Below are 24,680 nucleotides of genomic sequence, written 5' to 3'. Positions count from 1 at the left end.
AAAGAAACCTGGTGGGCTACAGTCCATAGGATCACAAAGAGTCGGACATGGCTTCGAGACTACACCACCACCACCACAACATATACTGACCGAATGAATGAAAGAAAAACTCATGAATGTATTCCAGAAGTTGGCACACTGTATCACTCTGTAGTTGTTTGATGTTGGCCTGGGATTGCTCCTGTTGAAGTCCTTTCACTCCGTGAGTCCCACACACTAAACTTATCAAGAGCAAGAGATAGAACAGGAGGCCAAGGGCATCACTCTTGACTGGGGACCACCAAGTCACTCAGGCAGGACGTCACATGTGGCTTCACCGGCAGGATCCTCCTGGCACACTGTCAGCTTCTCATTACAACAGAGTGGGTCAGGCTCCAGACCGACACCCTCACACTGCCCTAAACCACCTACAAACACCAGATTGTTGTTGTGCAGTCACTAAGTCGTGTCCAACTCTCTGTGACTCCATAAACTACAGCATGCCAGGCTTCCCTGTCCTTCAGCATCTCCTGGAGTTTGCTCAAATTCATGTCCATTGAGTCGGTGATACCATGCAACCATCTCATCCTCTGTCACCCTCTTCTCCTCCTGCCTTCAATCTCTCCCAACATTGGAGCATTGGGGTCTTTTCCAAAAATCCAAGATAGCCATTGATTAATCCACAGTAAGGAAAACTCACATCTCCATCTCAGAGTACTCGCTCCCTCCAAGGAAATCTATATGGGAAAGGAAGTTAAGATGACAAGATCGCGGGGAAGCAAGGAGTCAAAGCAAGGAGTGTGCTATTCTGAGGCCACCTTCTCCCCATGGAATCCAGCTTGGTTAGAGGGAAGGGAAGTGTGTGGGCTCAGAGTTGGACGAGCCTGGGTGCAAACCCTCAAGTGACAGTTTTCAGTGATTCTGACCTGGGGCAAGTTTGTTAACCTCTCTGAGCTTCAGATTATCCAACCACAAATGATGATAATAATTCATGCTTTATAGTGTCCTTGAAAGGGCTTGATGAAATAATGAGGTTTGCAGTGCTAAGCTCCTAGTCTTCATTCATCAGTGGCAGGGGTGTCCCTTTATTCCTCCATCAGCAAGGACATACTCATGGCTGAGTTGACCCTGACTCTCCCCTGCTCCGTAGGCTCCCCTTCCACACCCCGGGCAGACCACCCCTCTCTCTTAACATGCCTCCTTAAGCCTAAATGAGATTTCTCAACCTTTACAGTTTCACCACCCATGCCTCTTGTATTTTACGCACAATTGTGTAGATTACGTGTTACATCCATTATGTACCCACCTTACTCATGTAACTCCCAGGAAGTTTCCCCACTTATCTCATTTCCATTTCAATCTTTGGAGGACATCTTCCTGGGGTCTTTGCTCTACTGACTGTACGGATCGTGATTCTCCCTCCCATCACCTGTTCAGAGGCTGTGAGAGCAAATCAGAGGCTCTTCTTAGCCACACAAGCCCCTTCTTTTATTATTCGAGGTCACATTTCTTTCTTTATTTCTTTTCCTTTTTTTTGAGGTTACTTTTAGTAACAGCAATAATGATAGCTGTTAGTTCTAGAACTTTTACTATGTGCATTTATGCGTAGTTTACATGTTATGCGTATTTTTGTGCATTAACACCTACTAACACCTGTGCTAAGTAAAGTAATATGATATGTATTCTCTTTTAAACCCCAGTTGTCTTCTAGAATAGGTACTCTTATTGCCCTCGTTTCATAGATGAAGAAACTAAGGACTAGAGATCTCATAATTTTTGCTAATAAGATTATGCAACCAAGGGATAGAGCTGGGATATGAACTCAGGCAGCCTGGATTCAGAGCCTGTTGTCTTAACCACACTACAGCCATGTGGTTACAGGACTGACCTGGTACTTTGTCCCAAGTGGGGCAGCAGATGCTGTTGGAGGCCCTACATCCTCAAACAGGTAACCCAGTATAAAAGTCTATGCCCTGTCCCTTGCCCTTAGGGGCATTCGACCCCATGACCACCAGTGAAATGAGCCCAGTCCTCATTCCCTGACCTTGATGATAACAGTCATCCCAATTGGCATGGAACTGAGGGATTTCCTGGGACTCACTACTTTGGGAGCTAAAACTAGACAGTCCCAGGCATGTGGGGATGGTTGGTCCCCCTAGGCGTGAGCAGAGCCTCTGGAGCCCGTCTGATGTCACATCCTGGCTCCACCACTAATGAGCTCTGCAACTATGGCCAAGTTACCTAACCTCTCTATGCCTCCATTCCCTCGCATGTAACATGGGAATCATAATAGTGCCTACATCATAGGGTTATTGTAACCAATAAGTTAATGCATGAGAGACATATAAAAGAGTGCCAGGAACACAGAAATGTCTAGTTGAGGGTTTGCTATTATTGTTGTCTTCCTATTAAAAGCTTCCAAAAATCCAGAGTTACAGTCCTGGGGCAGGTTCTTTGCCTAGTGCTTTTGACATCTATAAGAAACAAACGTAGTGATTTCCTTACATTTTCTCAAGTTGGGCTGCAAACAGCAACAACAAAGGAATATATATGGCAATTTATCATCAGCCTGATTTTACACTGGTTAAAAGAGAGCCGTCAGCCCGGCAGTAAGTAACAGGTCCGTGCCCACAGGCCTCCTAGGTGTTATTTGTATTTTTATGACCCTCCTGTGGCTATACGGATGCTCAGTGGGTGTAGAAATTGGATGGTTAAAAATAACAAATAAGAAATCAAAGTCGTGCCTTTGTCCCTATTTCCATACCAGGTAGGTACCACATTCATTATTTGCTGGACAGCTGTGGGAATAAGCAGCACGAGCTACAACAACTTGATTATCCTCCAAGAACCAAATTAAACCATTGGGCTCTCTTATTATTGTCATCCTTGCCTTTGTGGGACTCTTGTCACCCTCTTAATCTACCAACATGCCTCTCTTCTCCCTCTCCCTCTCCTTCCTTCTCCCTGGGTGTTCTATCCTGTCTCTTTCGATCAGAAGGGATCAGCTGGTTCAAAGTTAAAATGCACAGACTCCCCCAGCATGCATCCACGGCCACTGGATTCAGCCTGGTTTTAGACCCAGCACTGGAACCAGCTGTTTCTTTGACTTGGAGGAGGTGTCATCCACCCAGAGGGCGTGGCCTGCAGGAAGCTTTTCCCTTTACCTGGCTCCTGACTCAAGGACACAGTGAAGCAGCAGAAACACCATGTGGCTTATTTATGCATTCATTCAACAAACATCTTTAATGCCAGGTGCAGGGAAAACAGCCTGTACAACAGCGTATCTGCTCTCAGGAGGCCTGGAGGCTCCCAGAAAGATGGGCATTGAGAGTTCTCAATCTCAGCTGCACAGAGGAACTGCTTGGGGAGCTCAAGAAATCAAAATACTAATGTCTGAGCCTCATCCTTGGAGATTCTGGTTTAATTGGGGTGCAGCCTACAGTCAGGATTTTTCAAGGCTCCCAAGTGATTCTAATATGCAGCCAAGTGGAGACCTACTGCTCTAAACAAAGGATGAATTAGAATGATGGCGCGTGCTTTAGAAGGAGTAGGTGGTGCTGTGAAGTCATATGATGGGGGCAGAACCCTGAGCTGAAAGTCAGAAAGCCTTCTCTGAACAAGCCGAAGATGCATGGCTTTGCCAAAGTGAGTGCAGGGAGCAGGGTTTAGGGGAAGAATCTGCCAAAGCATAAAAGGAGGATCCAGGCCATGCAGGCAGGCTGTGTTCTTGAGCAGAGCAGAGCAACATGGCTGAAGGTCAGAGAGCAGAAACCTCAAGTGACAGGAGATGAGATGGGCAGGTTCAGATCATGTGGGGCCTTGGAGGCTTTTTTAAGGAGTTAGGACTTGATCCTGAAGCAGCGGTTCTCACACAGCAGCCTTCAGAACCTGCTGGAGGGCTTGTTAAAATGCGGACTGCCGGGCCCCACCCCCAGAGGTCCTGATGGAGGGTCTGGGATGGAACCCAAGAGTGCGCATTTCTAATGAGATGTTGCTGCTGGTGATGTTACCCCTGGTGGTACCAGGACCACCCTTTGCGAAGCACTGCTGTGATCTGAAGCAATGGGAGAAACCCCTGGGGCATCATCAGCGGTGTTCAGTGTGGCTCCAGTTGATGTGTACCTTAGCAACCTCCTGATATTTGCCCATCACTATCCCATGACATCCTCCTATGACTAGGTGAAGTGGGATAAAGAAAAGTGATAAAGGAAAAAAGCAGGCTCCCCCAAGGAAAGCACAAACTTGTGTCCAACTCCAGTGCTCCTGGGTGATAACATGTGCTCAGTCGTGTCCAACATCTTGTGACCCCCATGGACTGTAGCCCACCAGGCTCCTCTGTCCATGGCAAGAATACTGGAGCAGGTTGCCATTTCCTTCTCCAGGGGAGCTTCCCAACCCAAAGATCGAACCTGCATCTCTTGCATCTCCTGTGTTGGCAGGTGGATTCACTGTGCCACCTGGGAAGCCCCCATACTTAGCCAAAAGGCCTAGAAGCAAAAATGACTCAGTCTCAATTCACTAACTGACATGGGATTTCCCTCCCCAGAACGATCCCCAGTTACTGCTGCCTAAACTGTTTCCTCCCTTCATGATCATCTACTCTTTTAAAAAGTGTACTAGTAAGAGCTGGAAGTATCAAAACTGTACAAAATAAGATGCTTTTTTTTTTTTTTTCCTGAGCCCAAGGCTGAGCCTGCTGCCTTCCTTTTCCCAGGCAGACAGAAATGATGCTGATCAGTGAGAATCCTGGTTCATCCAGGAAACAGGCAGCATCGACACCTGGATCCAAATTTATGTCACCTCATCGAAGCTTCTGTTGCTGCTGGGGTGGGCGTGGGGAGGGGCGCATGATTTCTGTCTTCCAAGCAAAAAAGAAGCAGCAGACCATGGAAAGGATCACTGGCCTTCCCAGCCCTGCCCCCTGCCGCTGCCCCAGCATACCCCCTCCTCAGGCCTATACAAACCCTTAAAGACACACACATGCTATTGAGATGAAGGAACATCTGCCTCTGGATTTTCTGCATCTTTTCTGACAATGCAGGGGCATCTGTTCAAGCTCAGGTTCGTGGCTGAGGGTCCGTACCAATTTGTGCCTGGAAACAGAGTCTCTTCCCTGCTCCCTCTTACTCACCCAGATGAGTGAGAGGACAAGTCCTGCTGTTTTCTGGGGACCAAAATGCTTCTCTGGCAGAGCCAGGCTTCTAAAATTAGTTGGAGTTTGCCCCAGAGTCTCTTGAAACACCCAATTGAATTTACTGAGCATTTGCTGCTGCTCTTTAATAGAAATGACCACCAAACCCCTGGTCCCCAGCCCCTCAGCTGTTTGCATTCTTAAAGAGTTCTGGAATGCAGTGACGGACTCTGTTACATATTTCCATCGTGCGTCTTTTCCTCAGTTCCAGCAATGCACAGCTCTCAGAAAACAGTGGTGTTTAAAGCAGTTGGAGGAGAAGGGGTCCCCTAATTAAGTGAACAAGCAAAAGTACAATGCTTCCCCAAAGAAAAAGTCATCACTCATTTTATTCTCAACTCTTCTCCTCCTCAGAGTGGCTCTTGGTGTCAGTGGGTTATCTGAAAACACTTCCAGTGACCTTGCTAGAGTCGGGTGGTAGGCAAAGGGGAGTGAGATTTTCCTAGGATGTGAAGCAGTCACACGCTCAGGACACCCCAGAAACCTCCAGTTTTTCATTTGAAACAGGATAAGCTCTTGGTTTTTTCTTAATCTGGAGATGAGGCAAGAAGAAGTGGCCTGTACTTCACCTTATGCCCCAAAGAAAAAGCCTGCCACTAATTATATATAATATTTGTAGTATCAATAATTATATCAACACTAATAACCATAAGTGCTTCTCTCTATGGAGCAGTTGCAATGTGCTCTAACTTGATGCTAAAATCTTTGCCGTTAACATTTCATTTTACCCCTCTGACATCTGTGTAAAGTATTACCATCATCCTTGTTCATTCATTCATTCAACGAATGTTGATTGCATGTGTTAGATGCCAGCTATTTTTCTGACACTGAGGATACTTCAGTGAACGAAAGATGCAAAACTCCTAGCCCTTGTGCAGGTTTCATTTTATTGGGCAGGACAAGAAATAAGATCCATTAGCAAGATGGTGGTGGAGATTTAGTCGCTAAGTAGTGTCTGACTCTTTGTGACCCCATGGACTGTAGCCCCCCTGGCTCCTCTGTCCATGGGATTATCCCAGGCAAGAATACTGGAGTGGGTTGCCATATTTCCTTTTCCAATTAGCAAGATAGAGTTTTACAAACATGGGTGAAAGGTAAAGCCACTAGCTCACGGGTACACAGACAACAAGAGGCAGATCAAGATTTTGATCTCAGAAATCTCTGACTACAAACCGGGTTCAGGTTTTCCCCTGGACTCAGAAAAACCTTTCCACGGGGCTGCAGTCAAGGCTGCAGTAGCTCTCGTAATGGTCTCTTGAACCAGCAGGCACACACGTCTCCCTTCTCTGGCTTGCTTTGCCGTCTGTGTGCATCCACGTGCATCTTGTTCTGTGTTTTCACTTGCACTGCCATCTGCGTGTGGCCCGCTCTGCTTTTCTAAGGTCTGCCCGATGTAGAATGTTAAAGTCATACTTCTCTTCCCATATCCCTTGTCCCCTATTAGCCACTTATTTGTACCTCCCCATTGCTGCACATGCCAGAACATTTCTTGAAGCCTTTTTAGAAAAGCCTTTTATGGTAATTATAGCTTTCTTCAAGTACATTTATGCTCCCCGTTTTACTGTGCTGTAGACATTGTTTCGCTCATGCCTAATTTTTGTTAAGGCAGAGAGCCTGCCTATCTGGTAACTGTGTTGATGAATTTTTTTTTTTTTTAGTGTTCAGAATTCTGCGTGTATAAAAGTCTTGGAAACTATCCCATTTCCACTCTGCCAAAGGTATCAGAGATGCTGATTTCAGTCAGAAGTCATTCATTCATTCATCCCCTGCCTATGTGTTGAGTACTAGCAATCCAAGAGTAAACAGGATAGACGTGGCCCCTGCCTTAGCAGGTTTACATGATAACAGAAACGCCCAGAGCAGTTGTACACTGCACGGTTTTGGAGGCCCCATTCAAATGGCAGTTGTGACAATGTGCACATTTATTACAACAATTTTCCTTCAAGTGATGACAAAACGTCATAAAGAAGAGCTGCTGCAAGGGCTAGCAAGCATCAAGGAGATGCCAGAGAGTTGTGATTCTGTGTGGTGGATAGAATAGGATAGGGTAGGATAAAGCACCATGATAGGTGGAACTCGATTTGGGAGCTTCAGAAAGGCTCTCTGGAGGTGAGTTGAGTGAAGGATGGGGTGAAGTTAGACAGATAACAAAAGGCCGAATGGCTTCGATGTGAATAAAGCCTAAAGTGACATTGAGTTAGACTGATATGGTGACAACCAGTGTAAGATCTGGAAGCCAAGGACTTCAGACTTTACCTAAGGTCATCAGAAAGCTATAGAAGCGTTTGCAGCAGGGTCCAGAACTGAGAGAAGGGATAATGGTACAAAACTGGTGGCAGGGAGACCAGTTAGATGGCTTTGACCAGAGTTTAAATCAAAGATGGGGATGGCTCAGGTTAAGATTCTAGAGATATTTAAGAAGAACAGATAGGGCTTCTTATAGTAAAGAACAGGGCTTGATTGTTGACTAGATACATGAGATGAGAGAGGAGGTGCATGGGGTGGGTAATTAACAATGACTCCAAGACTTTAGTCTTGGCCAGTGGGATACATGGAGGTGCCATCCACTGATCAAGGAATCAGAGTTTGGGAGGAGAAGGAAGATCAAGAAACCAAATTCTATTGAGTTTGAGATACTTGTGAGTGAACAGATGGAGATGTTGAGATGCAAGTTGGAGTCCAGGTCCAGTGTTCAAGGGAATAGAGTTGAAAATTCAGGAGTCATCAGAATATACCAGTGTGTTTGGGTTTTGGGATTTTTTTAAATCCTTAATTTTTACATCAACTCTAATTTTTGTTAAGGCAGAAACTCTGCCTACCTGGTAACTGTGCCAATGAATATTTTTTCCTAGTGGTTAGAACTCTGTGTGTAGAAAAGTCTTGGAAATGATTCCATTTCCAATGCTTTCTGCCAAAAGCATTCAAAGTGTGATAGAACCAGCCCCAGATATCATTGTTGCCCTAGAAATTTCTCTCTAGGAAAAAGATTTAGGTCTTTAAGAAGGAGGCCCCACTAGCTTCTCATAACTCTCAGAAGAGTCTATAAATGAAGGCCAGGCTGAAATGATCTAGCACCACCTGATTTGTGTTTCCATTCATTAAAGCACCTACTGTGTGCCTGACACTGGGGCGGTTTCTGAGATCCAATAGCAAACATGGAAATCTCCGCAATGTGGGGACTATCTTAGGCATTGTAAGATGCTAAACATCCAGCCTCTACCCAACAGATGTCAGTAGCATCCTCCCTAAGATGTGATAATCCTAAGTGTCTCCAGACATTGCCCATGTGCCCTGGAGGGAGGGATGGGGGCCACAGTTGCCTCAGTTGAGAATCTCAGGTCTAGGATCATGATAGAACCTGAAGTTTCCAACAGCCAGCTCGCCAGCTGTACGAGGATCCAAGCAGCTGTGCCTCAGGCCTTCTGTATCAGTGGTCTCAGAGATAAGCACTCAAGGAAGGAGCAGTGCTAGCTAGGCTGAAATCCAGAAGACTCCACACAAGAGACCTGCTGGATCCCCAAGTCTAAGCCCATAAGCCCCATTCAACTGCAGTTTTAGATTCCTCTCCAGGGAAAGCCACCACCCGATACCCATTTGCCCTCCAGACTAATTACTTCCTACGTTTTGTTTTCCCTTAAGCAGAGGCTGGCTTTGCACTTTACAAACACAACGAATCACCTCCTCGGAAGGCCACCGGCAGAATGAACTTGTGCTGGGGGTAGCTTGGGGTTGCCTAGCAACACCACGCATTTACCGAGGCTGCTTTCTTCCTCTTCAAGCTAAAAAGCAACGTCCTGTCCATTAATTCCCAGCTGCCCCAAAACTTCTCAGAGATTTGCCAGCTTCCCACTGTTCATGTTTTCATCTTCCTCATACGATGTGGAGAAAACCAGCTACTGTGGTCTGTTTATCTCACTTCAGTTGGTCTGGGGAGGCGGAGGGGAATGGAGAGAGAAAGAAAAGGAAAAAAAAAAAAAACCTCGTTCAATCTAGGAGCATACATATTTTGAGTGCATATCTGACTGACATGCTGGTGTTCTTTGCAAATTTGAAATTTATGTAGTGGACGTGGGTTTCCTACACAATGAGGCTTCTGTTGAGACTTTGGGCATGATTTTAGTCAAACACAAGACCTCAAAGTAGCTAAATAACAAAGCACACAGAATAGATACCACGCCAGGTGAATGCTGGTGGGTCTGTCATGCAGTATCTTCTCTGTGACCTAGTCCCTAAAACTCTGCTTGTAGAAACTGTAAAGCTGGAGGTGGCTGGGGTTTGCAGATACTCTCTTTTCCTTGCAAATCTGTGAAATGTCCCTTGGGCTTTACCTACTGAGTTGCATTTTGCTTCTGCAGAAATATTTATGGCATTTCCCTAACACCAGGGCTGGCTTCCTCTCCCAGCTCTCTCTCAAAGTATAAAGAGATGGGAAAATCACCTGAATTCCAGGCAGGGCTGTGGTCACCTCCTTGGTAGGTAAGGAATGGAAATGTGACTCTTGACTTTAAGAGGATAGGTGTGGAGACCAGGAAGTCTTTTTCTAGGTATGCAAACACCAGTGCTTTGCTCACATCCTGGACTGAGTACCAGGCGCTACAACAAAAGAAAAAAATTCCCTGATCACCATCTCCTCATGCCTCCTCTCAAGAAAGCTGTTTCTTTACAGAGACTTCTGCATGTAGAACTTCTCCTGTTGCTTACCCAGGTCCTAACCCATACCACATTCTGGAAAGGATGGGAGGGAAGAAGTATTGAGGAGTGAAACTCCTTAAAGAAGTAAATTTCAACTCAATTTCAAACCCTCCAGCCCTTTCTTCTTAGGAGGAGTCCTTTAAATTCCCACCTCTGCCACATGCACAAATTAGGTTTATCGGCATTCTCATAAGGGGGACTCAAGAGAAGAGAGGAAGGCGGCCAGGTGATGGCCTCTGGAACACTGGAGAGAGAAGGAGGGGGAGAGACACAGTTTTGATTCAGAAGATTTGGGCCAGAAAGGTTTCAAATCAATTACCTCCATCATTACGAAGCACTTCATCCCTCTGCCACGGCCCAATCCACCCTGCACTTTGTGTGGTTTAAAAATAGATACAGAAAGATATGGAGATGGTAGCAAGAAGTCGAGATAGAAAGAGAAAGATTCAGGAAAAGTTATTTTCTGAGGACAGTTAAATTAATGGTCATTCGGAATCTGTTCTAACATGAGAATCTCTTTAAATGTAGATATGTAAGGGAACATACCTAGATTGCACGTCTCTAATTTCCTCGAAGTCATTGCCTTGTACACTTAAAGCAGGTGAATTTTATGGTATGTAAATTACACCTCAATAAAGCTGTTAAAGGAAAGAAAGATGAAAACATATCTAGGAATTCTTGCCAGCAAGTAGGTTTTGTGAGCATGGCCACATCCTCCCAGAGACTCCCCTCTCTCTGTAGTGACCCCCAGTCTTTCTCTTCTCTCCTCATCCAGACTCAGGTCAGGAGAGCAGTAGCTGCAACTGTTTTGTGGGCTGGGGCAGCTAGGGAGTGAGGCAGGCTACTGATTCTATAGAAACACACATCCAAAAAGGAAAAGAAAACCACAAACTAAGAATGACTTGACCGCTCCTGCCTCCCCCCACCCGCCGGCACAGAAGCTTTCCTCTGCTTTCTCCTGATCCATAGCACTGAGCACCCACCCCTTCCCCAGGCATCAGATCCTGCGGTATTTTTACATCATGCCATAAGTAGGTTGAGTGATTAGCAGCCAACATTTTAAGTGTCCCTTAAAACTAAATATCACAAAAATATGAAAATAGCCCAGCAGAACCATCCAGTTCTTGGTCCTAAGAAGCTCATGCTAATCACATGTAAATTTAGTTTTAAAATTCTGAAAGATGGAGGGTACTCAACCTCCACCCTGGGTTGGTAGGGACTTTTCACCCTTCTGCATAAGGCGCTGAAAAAAGAAAGGATTTTTGTTGAGGCATCAACCCTGAGCCATGGGCTGGAAGTAACAGCCTACTAGACTTGTTGTCCGCCCAGGGCTAGTTTCGTTTTTCCAGAACATTCCCCACTTTGGGAAGGTTGCCTCAGACCCCTTCGCACAGGTCAGTGTCACTGGGGAGCGTCTGCATCTGGGCCCCTGCTAATGTCTTGCAACCGCATGCATCGCCTGCTTCCCCGACTCCTCCCGCGCCAGGTACAGGGCCCCCCTCTGCGGCTGGCCCAGCGGCCGCCCTGTGGCCTTGCACCCCCTTTGCATGGCTCCCCCGCGGCCCCAGCGCGGCCTCACGTTCCTCCTCCTCATCCTCTCCGTTTCTCCAACCAGATGGCTGCCCCGATTTGTGCAACGGCAACGGGAGATGCACACTGGGTCAGAACAGCTGGCAGTGTGTCTGCCAGACCGGCTGGAGAGGGCCCGGATGCAACGTTGCCATGGAAACCTCCTGTGCGGATAACAAGGATAATGAGGGAGGTGAGTGATCGTCTTCGAATTCCCAGCCCCTCAAGAGTGGAGCGTTGTGTATAAATGGTCGTCTTGAGTCCCTTTTGAAAGACCTCCCCTTTGCTATTGTCAAATGTTGTAACACTTCCTTTGAAGCAAACGCAGCAGAGAGAGGGGTCCTTGGGCCAGCGGGGGCCCCTGGAGGCACCAGGGGTGGATACTAGCTTTGGTTTCTCAAGTACACATCCCCACAGAAAGGTGGCCAGGCCCTGGCTCTACCTTTGGGTGACCATTCCTTTCAGGGTATACAAACAAATCTGTGCTGGTGACATTATATGTTCAACATGGGCTAGGATGTTGTGAGCTGTGAAAAGGCTGCATCCTTTCAGCCCTTTGAAATGTTGCCGTACAGATGAGGAAACTGAGGCCTAGAGAGTGATGAAGTAACTTTTGTCTTTAATTTTTATTGGCATACAGTTGATTTACAATGTTATGTTCCTTTCCGGTGTGCGCAAAGTGAATCAGTTATACATTTACATATATCCACTCTATTTTAGATTCTTTTCCCATGTAAACCATTACAGAGCCTTCAGTAGCGTTCCCTGTGCTATACAGTAGGTTCTTATTAGTTATCTATTTTATATATAGTAGCATATATATATATATACATCAACCCATCTCCCAGTTTATCCCTCCCCATCTTTTTTCCTGGGTAACCATAAGATTGTTCTCTACATCTGTGACTCTCTTTCTGTTTTAATCACAATCTTTCTGTTTTAATCACTATCCAAATCCAGCTCTGACTCCAAAATCCGTGTTCGAACCAAAGGTTGGCAAACCACAGCCCTTGGACCAAATCTGATCCACTGCCTGTCTTTGTACCAGCAAAGCCTACAAGCAAAAATATGGTTTTTACATTTTTCATGGTTGGGGAAAAATATATAAAGAAGGAAAATACTTCATGACACATGAAAACTATGTGGGATTCAGATGTCAGTGTCCATACGTAGAGTCTTACTGGAACATAGCTACACCTGTTTATGTTTTGTCCTGCTTTCAGCATTAAGGCAATGTTGGTTAGTTGGCCAAGACAAAGCCTAAAATTATTATCCTCTGATCCCTTATCAGAAGTTTGCTGACCTCTGTTCTATACCTCTGAGCTGGATTCCTGGGTTGTTTATTCCCTGATGGAGTCCTGAGATTCAGGGGCTAAATGGGCTTGCTGTAGCACGTGGACCACCTGATATCCTAGGAACACAGAGTCATGGTCCCCTAACATGAGCACAGGTTCATCATCCACCCCTACCAAAATGACTTATGTGGTCAGCATTTCCTCAGGGCAGAAACTGTTTCTGGGTATAAGAAGGTATGAGTCTGATTATTTAACAAAAATATGCATTCTCTTATATGTGCCAATCCCTGCACCCGGGGACTGTCAGCCCCTGCCCTCATGGCCCCAGCGGGCTGGCTTCAGTGATGTCTGGAGATGTAGGCTGACAGTAACAGACATCCTATTTCTGTTTTTCTTCATCCTCCTGTTTTGCAATTCCCGTAACCTATTATTGCAGTTGTAACACCTCTTTAGTTTCTAGGTAAACAAATGTGCATACACTGATAGGAGTACACCAGTCACAAAAAGTTTATAGACTTGACACAGTGCTCCCATTCATTCGTTTAGCCCAAATAGAAACCACTTTTAATTCATTTTTGAATGAAATGAGGCATAAGTCCGTAATACTTTTTTTTTTTCCAAGAGAGAGAGTCAGAATTGCATTGCTTTTCCTGGTAATAGTCACTGTTTTTGCGTCTGGTCCCTGGTGGTTTCACCAGGTTGCTTACAGGCCTGCTCTTCACCTTCCAGAAAGGAACTGGCTTCCTTCCCTGGCACTGGTGTCAGCAGCTGAAAGCTTAGCAAATGGTTGAAACGCTGCACCCAAGGGAGGGGGACCCAGTCTCCCCCAGATGTGTCCTGCACCACTCCCTTCTCCCTCCACCAGCCCCACTCAGATGCCAGCTCCCACCAGGAGAAAATGCCTGAAGTGATGGGGCTGGAGGAGATACCCTCCAAGTCCCCAGCCTGAGGACTGCCCAAGGGATACCATTCAGGGTCCCTCCTGGCAGGCAGAGGCAAGAGGCATCAGAAAGGCAGGCCACAGAAGCAAAGGAGGCAGTGATTATGCTAAAGACAATAATGGCCTTGTTATGGGAACCATTAAAACAACCTCCCAAGGAAGTAATTAACCACCAAAAAAAAGAAAAGGCTCTGCACAGTATTTATAAAAAGAAACTCCCAGTTAATTCAGAGTTGCTTATGTCAGGTGAGAGGGGTAGGCAGGGATTCTCTCTCACCTGGCGTAAGCAATTCACAAATGAACTGAGTTCTTTTTTTGGAGGAGATTCCTCAGTGCAGAGTATCCTTTTTATGGTAAGTTACTTCCCGAGGAGGTGTGCTCAGCACTGTGGGGTTTATTGATAAATATTGAAGTTGTTCCTCATCAACTCCAGACCCAGCCCTGCAGCAGACTAATTTATCCTGTTCTGCTCATTTTGGGGGTGGGGGTGGGAGTTCTGCCCCAGGCTCTGGCCTGCTTTGCCGGTTCTCAGGGAGAGCTTTGTGGGTCTCTAGACATGGCAGTGGGTGGGTCGGAGGGACGCCCAGGCCTGGGGAGCAGCTGCAGTGAGCGCATTTGCTATAAACCTCATGAATGGAGAAGATAATAGAGCGCCCTTCCAGAGCAAGCTGGATGAGCCAAATCATTTTTCCATCTAGGAACGCTCTACATTTTTTTTTTAAACTCTCAAGTTTAAAGTGATAGATCTTTTTTATTTTAAACAGAGATAAATATAGATGCAAATATGGAAATAGATATTTGAAGTCCTCTGCAGCCTTTTTCAACCTGAGTTCCTCCGTGAGAGGCTTCCCTGGTGGCTCAGACAGTAAAGAATCTGCCTGCAATGCATAAGACCCAGATTTGATCCCTGGGTTGGGAAGATCCCCTGGAGAAGGGAATGGCTACCCACTCCAGTATTCTTGCCTGGCGGGTGAATCAAGAAGTTTTAATGCCTACAGACACTAGTAGTTTCCAAAGTTGAAAGTGAAAGTGAAGTCGCTCAGTCATGTCTGACTCTGTGACCCCATGGACTGTGACCTACCAGGCTCCTCTGTCCATGGGATTTTCCAGGCAATAGTACTAGAGTGATTGCCATTTCCTTCTCCAGGGGATCTTCCCAACCCAAGGATCAAACCCGGGTCTCCTGCATTGTAGACAGACGCTTTACCGTCTGAGCCACCAGGGAGGTCCCAAAGTTGAGCTTATAGCAAAACCACCTGGAGGGCTTGATTACACATAGGTTGTTAGCCCTATCCCCTTTTCTGATTCTGTAGGTCTGGAGAAGGATGCAAGAATTTGAACATCTAGTAAATTGCCAGAGGGTGCTAATGCAGGTTCTCTGAGAGCCACTTAACTAACACATCTGTTATATAGAATGAATGAACTTCTCTCCTAGGCAAGGAGGTGGTGGAAGCTTAGTCTCTAAGTAGTGTCTGACTCTTGTGACCACATGGACTGTAGCCCACCAGATTCCTGTGTCCATGGACTTTCCAGTGCAAGAAGACTGGAGTGGATAGCCATTTCCGTCTCCAGGGCATCTTCCTGACCCAGGGATGGAACCCGGGTCTCCTGCATTGCAGGCAGGTTCCTTACTGACTGAGCCACCCAGGGAAGCCCCAGGCACCTACAATGGTACTAATGGTACCTTCCTCGGAAAACTTGGGAAATTGATCACACGAATATTTTCTGGATTCTGTGGTTCTTAGATGAGAAACCCTGTTGGAAAGAGCTGCCTTAAAATATGCCCCGCCAAACAATTTATGGATTCCTACCTTCTTATTCTCATCACTTTCAAAGTCTCCCAGCACCCCCAGCCATGTGACCACCAGCTTAACCTCAGGAAGCACTGGCTGACTTTGAAGGGACAAACATCACCTGCCATGGCCCCTGAGAAGTAGCAGATACGGTTCAGACAGACGTGCATGGGAACAGACTGTCTTTTTAATAGTGAGAGGTCTTTGCTTGAACTGCTCACCCCAGTTTGAAAAAGAAGAGACTCCAAGAAATATTTTTGCTTACAGAAGACAAATATGAGCTCATTAAAGTCTGAGAATACACACAACATGTGCGTCAAGTGACAGGCGGATAATATTTAATTATCACCACCAAGACAGAGGTGTGAGATTTAGTTCATCACAGCCAGGGGTAGGAGAAAGGGTGTAGATTTCCTCTCAAAGTGGGAACCTCGAGGTGGGGAGGTGCTGGTGGACCGTCGGCCCTGGAAAGACAGTCCTTATGCCTTCCCTCCACCCATTTATCACCCAAACCTTGGCGTCAGGCGCCCCGGCCCTCCGTGTGCAGAAAGGCTGGCTTCCACTATGGTCTGAAGTGCTTGTCCCCAGTCTGTGGGCAGAGGCCCAGAGGTGGAAAGGCAGGAGACAGCCCTTCTGAAGGCTTCCCCTCCACTCTGGGGGATTGTCTTTGTTTCGCTCTGTCTTCCTTCAACACAGATCTGGAAGTTACATGCTGGGAACTTCACTGATGGTCCAGTGGTTAAGAATCCAAGCTTTCACCACAGGGGGCATAGGTTCTGGGAACTAAGTTCCCTGGTGGGAGAACTAAGATCCTGCATGCCACATGGTGCAGCCGGAAAAAAGAGAAAGAAAGAAAGAAATCAACAAATGTCTTTAAAAAGGTAAAGAAAAGAAAGATGCTTTGTGGTCATCCCCTGTCACTTCCTTGATTTTTGAATAGGTGACACTGTAGCAGAATATGGTTAAGAGCCTGGACTCAGAAGTCAGTCACTGTAACCTACTTCTGCAAGTCAGTTTCCTCCCCAAAGTTTCAGTTTTGTTGTCTGTAAAATAGGCCCAGTTATGCCACCTCCATGAGCAGGTGTGACGTTCCAGGGAGAAAATGTGTGTGATACATTTTACAAGGCGCCCAGCTCATACGATGCCCTCTTGTGTTGGCTGTTGCTGGCTTTCACGTCATTAGTATCGATGGTGTCATTGTCCAGGATGGATGCTGAATCCACAGAGATGGAGCCGAACCTGTAATTTCCCCACAGTATATAACCAGTGAGATTCTAACCAGCGTTCATCAGACCTCGGGGTTGTATGACAACACTGGAGAGCCTGTTAAATATATAGATTTGTTGGTCCCAACCTTTGAGATTCTGATTTCTTAAGTCAGATGTGGGATTAGGAATCTGCATTTTTACCAAGGATTCTGATGCAAGGGATCTGCAAACCACATTTTGAGAAAAAAGTTTTTTCAAATAATAGTTTCCCCTGCGTGGGCTGACACAGCCCAGTGTCATGATGCCTGTTTCCAAGACCTCTACCCCTAGTATTTCCAGAACCCAAGAGGAATGAAGTGAAGAAAGGGAATTTAATTCAGGAAGAAGGAAGGAATTGGAAAAATATGAACACGATTTCCTGTGGTGTTTCTGAGTAAATAACTAGTATGTTTTAGAAGTGCTCTCCAATCCTGATTGGAGAGATGGCCAATGTTGGTCTCAAAATTTAAGTAGCCTTTAACTCTCTGTCATTAGAGTGTGAATCCATCCATCCATCCTTCCATTTGTCATTCATTCATGGTTTAACAAACATTCGTTGAGGGCTGACTAAATGTTAGACTTTGGAAACAGGCCTCTGGAAATATGAAGACAAATGACACAAAGTGTCCACAAAGAGTTCACTGAATCCATCTGAAGCTCAGAATCCATCTGGAAAGATGTATAAGCATGGTAGTATCACAGTCCAGCGAGTGAAGGCAGACGGGGCGGGAAGCCATTCACCGGGAGCTTCGGGGAGACGCTGTCATAGAGCATGGGCGTCAGCTCTGTGGAAAGAAAGCCCATCACAGTATCAAGCCAGGGTCTCCAGCTGCCTCCTAGCTCCCTCATGTCCTCAGATCTGTGTGGTCAGGAACCCCTGGTAGGAGCTCTTCCCTCCACCAGCAGCGTCAACCTTTCTGTCTGTTAAGTTAAGGTCTTGTCAGGCTGCTCTTCAGAATGGTATTTCCCAGCTCACCTCCATCTGTGAAGCTCAGTTCCTTGTTTTGCTCCAGAGGAGGCTGCCTAGGGTTAAGAGATGTGGATGCTGGCCTGAGCTCAGGGCACTCCAGCCAGGCCTAAATGAGGAGAAAAAACACTGGAGTCTGTCCAGAAGCACTTGGAACAGACGAAACCCACCCCTCACCCACTGCCTCCTCCACATCCCATAACCATCCAAATTGGTTTGACATGATTCAAGGATGCTCTTTGCAGCATTTATCTCAATTGTTAATTAATAACTCACCTTGTCTGTAGGTTTAGCAGAGCCAAGCTCGGGACCTCAGGGACTCCAGAAGAATCCAAATAGTCCGGTTTCTCCATCCAATGAGGGAGCAAGCTTGGTGAACCCATTGTAAATGCCTTGATTAATGTGTGTAAATCACACTGATGGATGGGTTGGGTGGAGGACAGCATAAAAATGCAATGTTGCTCTATTAATTGGGTTGGATGAGGATTCCCTTTGCAGTCCAAAGACCTTGTGGCAAATGTAGCTGGAGCCATAACCAATTAGCTCCCAGAGAGCAAAGCAATATATCTCACGCTTAGAAGACTAAGACTTGGCCTAGAGGCCACTGCCAGCTGGCCAGGCACTGGGGCTCTCATCTTTGGGAGGGAAACAGAACTAGCCCCAACTGAACTCCTAGCAAACCACATGGGCCTTCCAGCTGTAATAAGGTCTTTGATTTCCTGGGCACATTTGACTAGAGAAGCTTCTTCTGTTGAGAGTACTGAGAGTTAGGGGGTTTGGTTTCCTTTTATTCTACTGAGGTTCAAAAAAGAGATAGAATCCACTTTCCACTGCATATAAAAGCTATAATCAGTAAGGTTTCAAGAGCACTGTGCTGGGCTTTGGAGGTACCTGGATCATGGGAATAGGCAACCCACAAGGTTTCCCTGCTGCTGTTCTTGCCCCTGTTCTCTGTGCCCCCACACAGAAGCACAGAGAGAGTTTTATATTGTAAGTCAGATGATGTCATGCCCTCCAAAGGCTTCTCCCATAGTTAGCATCAAAATCAAATGTTTCACCTTGGGGATCTTCCCTGGTGGTCCAGTGGTTAAGACTCTGCACTCCCAATGCAGGGGACCCAGGTTCAATCCTCGGTCATGGAACTAGCTCGTACGTTCAGCAACTAAGAGTTCTGCGTGTTCCACCTTGGCCTGGAGGGCCTGCTGTGATGGGTGCCTACCTTCCCTCTCACTGTTCCCAATCCCTCCATAGCAGACCTGCTTCATCCCCTCTGGCCAGCCTTCTGAGCCTTGTGGGGGCTAAGTTTCATCCCCCAGCCCATGCTGGTCCAAGGCCAGCCATACTCTGACTTGGGCATTTTGCATGACAGACTTCTCCAGGCAAGAATAGTGGAGTGGGTTTGCCATTTCCTCCTCCAGGGGATCTTCCCAACCCAGGATCAAACCTGCGTCTCTTAGGTCTCATGCATTGGCAGGTGGATTCTTTACCGCTGAGCCCCGTGGGAAGCATCTTATTCTTAGATCTCAGCTCAAAGGCCACAGAAAGGCCTGTCAGAGAAGGCTCACCTTTGTTTTTCTCCCATCACTGTCTGGTGTTTCCTTCACAGCAAATGTCACACCCCAATTTACCCCTTCTTTCTTCTACATTATCTGTGTCTTCGCAACAAGGTCTATGAGTCTTTCTCTTCATAGTTTTTCTGTTTCCCTGATGAGGATACCTGGCCACTGTGACATCGCTGTTCTTCCTTAAAGCCAGCATCTCATTTCTTCTAAAACAGCAACAAAATTTGGAAGTTGTTTCTGAAGAAGCTTCAAACAAGTACAGGATGTGTGCTGTTGCCACAGAAGGTCCTGGGGGGACACCGCCTCCTGGGCAAAGCTTTCCAGCAACTGTTTTCATAGTAAATGTATTTGACCATGGAATTTGTTGAAGAAAATAAAAAGGTGTGGAAAGTTCATGAGTTTACCTAACACAGCACCTTCAGTCTTTTCTAATCAAATCTTTAGAGGCTTAAATGGTTATTAAGTGTCTCTTAAGGAATTGTATATTTTTCCCTGATTAGATGACAAATCAAATATTCATCATAAAATTATGATTAAAATGCATAACTGCAAAAAATGTTGATAATTCAAATCACTGAGGACTTACTTGGGGAAATTAAAGGATCAAAACAAAGATCTAACTGGTGGCAGAGAGGTAACATTTGTATCATTCTGTTGGCTTCCTGCTTTTTGCCTTGACCAGAGAAGCTGCCTAGATGACTGAGATGCCCCCCTGGTTTCTGTGATCAGCATTTAAATTTCAATTTTAGGGTTCAAGGGCATAGGTGCGATGATTAGCTCTGTTGCTTCCACAACCCTCCCCTCAGTCCAGACTAGTGGTTCCCTACCGGGGACGACTGAGTTCTCCAGGGCACTTTGGCCACGTCTGCCATTGTATGAGTCACAGCAAGGAGGAACAGAGGAGGCGCTGCTGGCATTTTGTGGGTAGAGGCCAGGGATGCTACTGAACATCCCGAACAGGATGACTCACAACGAAGAATGGGCCAGCCCCAGATGTCGATAATGCCAGGGCTGACAGGTCTGATGCAGACACTAACATCTCCCAGGAGCATATCTGAGGGGCTAGACGGTACCGGCAAAGGGAGTGTCCTTTGTTTCAAGGTCAAAGGCCTGGGGCATGGAGCCCTTATTAGCAGAGGCCAGGCCGGTGCTCAGATGTTACCAGACTGCCCAAATAAACCATGGTGTTGGCCCAGGAAAGCCCTAGGAGCCTCTTATTATCATCCTTTATATAGATGATAAAGAAGGGCCAGAGAAGGACGGTGGCTTGCCCAGGTCCTCCAGCTAAAATGTAGGCAAATCAGGATTCAGGACACATGGTCAGGGGCCCGTTATAGCTCCTGAGTTTTGTGTCCTGGATCAGAGCAGAGCAGATCTACTTAACGCCCTCAGCCCCTCAGCAGCACGAATTCTGCAGCATTCTGAAAAATCGCCTCGGCGTTAGCTTTTCTCCTCCCTGTTTTGGATCTGGAGTGCATTTTTTGCCACAGAGTGCTTCTGCGCTGAAGTGCCAGGGGCGAGCAGGGGAAAGTGGAGCAGTTGGACTTTAAATAGCGAGGCGTTCTCCGCAGCGAGGAGAGAACAGCTGCCCAAGGCCTGTGCTCTTTCCTTTGACTTTCCATCTTCTCAGCCAAGAGCTCTGGGGGATTGGAGAAGGGCCAGAATTATGCGGCCAAATGTGAATCGAAGGAAAACTGCAAGGTGTCCCCCAAGCTCAGAGCCCAGTGTTTCTTTCTCCACACGCAGCAAAACCCAAGCCTCTTCCAGGGAATTCCCTCCCTTTTCAGTCCTCAAGGTATACCAGCATCGATCTGCCCCCAGCCAGGACTACCAGCACCACCCAGGGGTAGGGCTTCACACCAAGGGACACCATGCCTTTCATTTATGAGATTATGGAGCCCAGGATTGTCAGGCACAGGAAAGCTGCAATATGCAGTTGTCAGCAGCTACAAAGTCCAGAGAGGAAAGTAACTCCTTGAAGGCCACACAGCAGGGAAAGACAGATAGGAGCCAAACGCCTGGTTTCCTGGCTCTATTTTGTTGTTGTTGTTGTTTATTTTTTTTTTAATTGGAGGATAATTACTTTACAATATTGCATTGGTTTCTGTCATACATCTGTGTGAATCAACCATAGGTGTACACATGTCCCCTTCCTCTTGAACCCCCTTCCCACTTCCCACCCCATCCCACGCCTCTAGGTTGTCACACAGCGCCAGGTTTGAGCTCCCTGCAACATATGGCAGATTCCCATTGGCTCTCTGTTTTACATATGGTAATATATATGTTTCAATGCCACTCTGTCCATTCGTCCCACCTGCTCCTTTCCCCACCGTGTCCACAAGTCTGTTCCCTGTGTCTGCGTCTCCACTGCTGCCCTGCAAATAGGCTCATTATTAACATCTTTCAAGATTCCATATCTATGTGTAAATATACAACATTTGTTTTTTTCTTTCTGACTTACTTCACTCTGTATAATAGGCTCTAGGTTCATCCACCTCATTAGAACTGACTCAGATGCATTCCTTTTTCTGACTGAGTAATATTCCATCGTGTATATGTACCGCAACTTCCTAATTTGTTAATCTGACAGTGGACATCTAGGTTGCTTCCATGTCCTAGCTTTAGTAAATAGTGCTGTGATGAATGCTGGGGGACATGTGTCCTTTTCAATTATTTCCTGGCTTTAAATCCAGTACATGCTTCCCCAAAGGGACCCAGTTACCCTCCAGAGAATGGGTGCCTGGCATTGCTCGTTTGAGCCAAGGTCTGTCTGAGACCCGGGACCTAGACACACTTGAGAGTGAGCAGCATCTTTTTTTCTGGCTGCACTGGGTCTCTGCGGTGGAGTGCAAGCTCTTCGTTGCTACACTCTGGGGCTTCTCTCCAGCTGTGGCCCACACGCTTCTCTTGTTGGGGCCAACAGGCTCTAGAGCGCATGGGTTTAGAAACTGAGGCAAATGGGCTTAGTTGCCCCGGGTCATGTAGGATCTTAGTTCCTGGACCAGGGACTAAACCTGTGTTCCCTGCATTGGAAGGTAGATTCTCAACCACTGGACCACCAGGGAAGTCCCATGAGTGCCTTCTTTTTAAAGTTGCACCCCAAGTGAGACTCACTCCACCCCAGTCCCCACTCTCTGCAGACATCTTGTCATTGATGGTGATGATGAAAAACACCTCCCCCCAAACTAGCCACTCTGGGACAGACTCCCCCAAATCATTCATTGACTTAACAGATGTACACCAAGCGTCTACTCTGTGGGGCATGAGACACAGAGTCCCACAAAGAACCCACAGTCTAATGATGGGTGAAGAAGACATGAAACCAGTCAAAGCCGTGTCCTAAGTGTCCACGATAGACCTGAGGCCACAGGACAGTGGCAGCCCGGAAGGGAGCCATCGAAGCCAGTAAAGTTGGAATTTTGAAAGCTAGAGAGGAATCAGATAAGAAAAGAGGGAAGGGCATGGTGGATGAGGAAAATGGCAAGGGGACACAGCACATTTGGGGACATCTGAGACGACTGAGAGTGTGGAGCATGGAGGCAGGGGAAACTGGGGAAGCTCCTAGGGATAGACCAGCTCTTGTGTAGCAGCTCTTGTGTGCCAGACGGAGCATTTTATCCCAAGTATTGGCTTTACCTTCCTCCACTGAGCATCTTGGCCCCCAAAATCACAGCCACCCCTTTCCTTCAGACAGGAAGCTGACAGATCTGTTTGAATTATTCCTGAACACACATCCTCACAACAGAGAAGTGTCTTTCTTTATGATGCCTCATTGCCTGTGGCAGGAAGAGGCAACCTGGCAGGATGATAAAGAGATTCCGGGGTCAGGAGGTTTTGTTCACCTTCTGGCTCCCCTAACCGGTTCATGGTATGAATGTAAGTAGGTCCCTTCTATTTCTCTGAGCCTCAGTTTTGTCCTCCCTAAAGTGGGGCTAATGATGGATCCTACCTTACGGGATACTGTGATGCTTAAATGAGCTCATCCGTGCAAAACGCTTAGCACAGTGATTTCCATCGGTCAGTGGGCATCAGAGTCTGCAGAAGGGAGTAAGGCATAGGTTAGGTTGGGCCTCATTCCCAGAGTTTCTCATTCGGTAGGTCTGGTAGGGGGTCATGATGCTCATTTCTAGTGAGTGCCCAGAAGATGCTGACCCTCTGAAAACCACTGACTTGGCACAATATGTCCCCTTGTGAGGAGAGCTCAAGCGCCTGCAGGGGATGATGTCTGCAGGCCTAGTGGCCCTGGGCTGCCCGATGGGGAAACCAGCTAAGGCACTCTGGCCTTAAGGCCGCAGGAACATCCCCAAGCTCACATCCCTGGGGCAGGTCTACTGGAGCGGTCATTCCCTGGTTCTCTCACCTGCCACCTTTGTCTGCATGGTGTCACCCAGATCCATGGATACACCTTTTTCTGGCCCCTCCAGTCTCTATTCCTAATTATTAAGGCCCTGGTTTCTTAATGTCTTCCCACCTCCACCCACATCCTGCCATCAACTCTGCTAGGCTACTGTTCCTGCAGCTGCCAGTCTATCCCACACAGGGCCCTCAGAAGAATCCTCTTTAAAGTCAGGTCATATCACAGCGCTTCTCAGACCTTTCCAGGGCATCTCCTCTCCCATAGAATGGCATCCCGGTGCGACACGGGCCATTCATTTGCAAAAGCAAGTCCCCGCTTCCATCTGATCTCCTTTCTTCCTTACCCTCTCCTTCCACTGGCCCAGTGTCCACCTTCTTATTCTCCCCATAGCTCACAAAATACACCCCATCCCTGGGCTTTTGTACCTGCTGTTCCCTCTGCCCCAAATGCTTTTCCCCCAGATGTTTCTGCAATTTGTTTCCTCATTTCACTTAGGTTTCTACCCAGTCGTCACTTCAGAGATGCCATCTCTGGCTCTCCTCCATCCCTCTTCAACCCTTGGCCCCCCTTTACTTTTCTTCAAAACACTCACTCTTGCAAAGTCTATTATAATTTGTTTGTCCACTGTTTCCCCTCTCAAGGCTAGGCCCACAACTTCCAGGTTCCTATCTGTCTTGGTCAATTCATTATTAAGTAACTTGAAGAATGAAAGCTTGAATATGAAGTATCCAAGATAAGAAGCAGTTGTCATTTATTCAAGAGATTATTAATAGGATGAATACATTTCATTTGAGGATTAAAGAAACACACACAGACAATGACACCCAAGTCACTACATACCATTGACACCACTGTATTAATGCAAAGAAAATCCAAGTGTAAGCTACACTGTTTCTTTCATAAAAATGTGAACGTGTGGTTCTGCTGCTCTTTATCTCTGTAGCCAACTTTGCTCACCCTGTGCGTTGACTTCCTGTGGGCTGACCACAGTAGGTAGGCAGGCTCCATAATCCTCCTCCAACGAAAGGCAGAGGCAGCCAGGAATCAGTCCTGAGTGGGTCCCAACCTCCCACAGTATGGGTCACTTG

The 24,680-nt window shown here is 46.8% G+C and overlaps 1 protein-coding gene and 1 non-coding gene across 2 annotated transcripts in view; both read left to right on the top strand.

Annotated features, from left to right (window-relative positions):
- The window catches only part of TENM2 (teneurin transmembrane protein 2), a 761,851-nt gene that overhangs the window by 617,446 nt on the left and 119,725 nt on the right, over positions 1-24,680 (top strand). The window contains exon 12 of the mRNA XM_040239453.1: positions 11,478-11,624. Coding sequence (XP_040095387.1) covers positions 11,478-11,624 — 147 coding nt within the window. The remainder of the gene's footprint in view (positions 1-11,477; positions 11,625-24,680) is intronic.
- TRNAG-CCC lies at positions 18,743-18,815 on the top strand. The gene has a single exon. It is a non-coding gene; the product is annotated as a tRNA-Gly (tRNA).

Source organism: Oryx dammah, unplaced genomic scaffold, assembly GCF_014754425.2.
Source record: "Oryx dammah isolate SB20612 unplaced genomic scaffold, SCBI_Odam_1.1 HiC_scaffold_5, whole genome shotgun sequence".
Classification (NCBI taxonomy): domain Eukaryota; kingdom Metazoa; phylum Chordata; class Mammalia; order Artiodactyla; family Bovidae; genus Oryx; species Oryx dammah.
The sequence above is the reverse complement of the archived record's forward strand: the minus strand, read 5'-3'. Positions and strand labels throughout refer to the sequence as shown.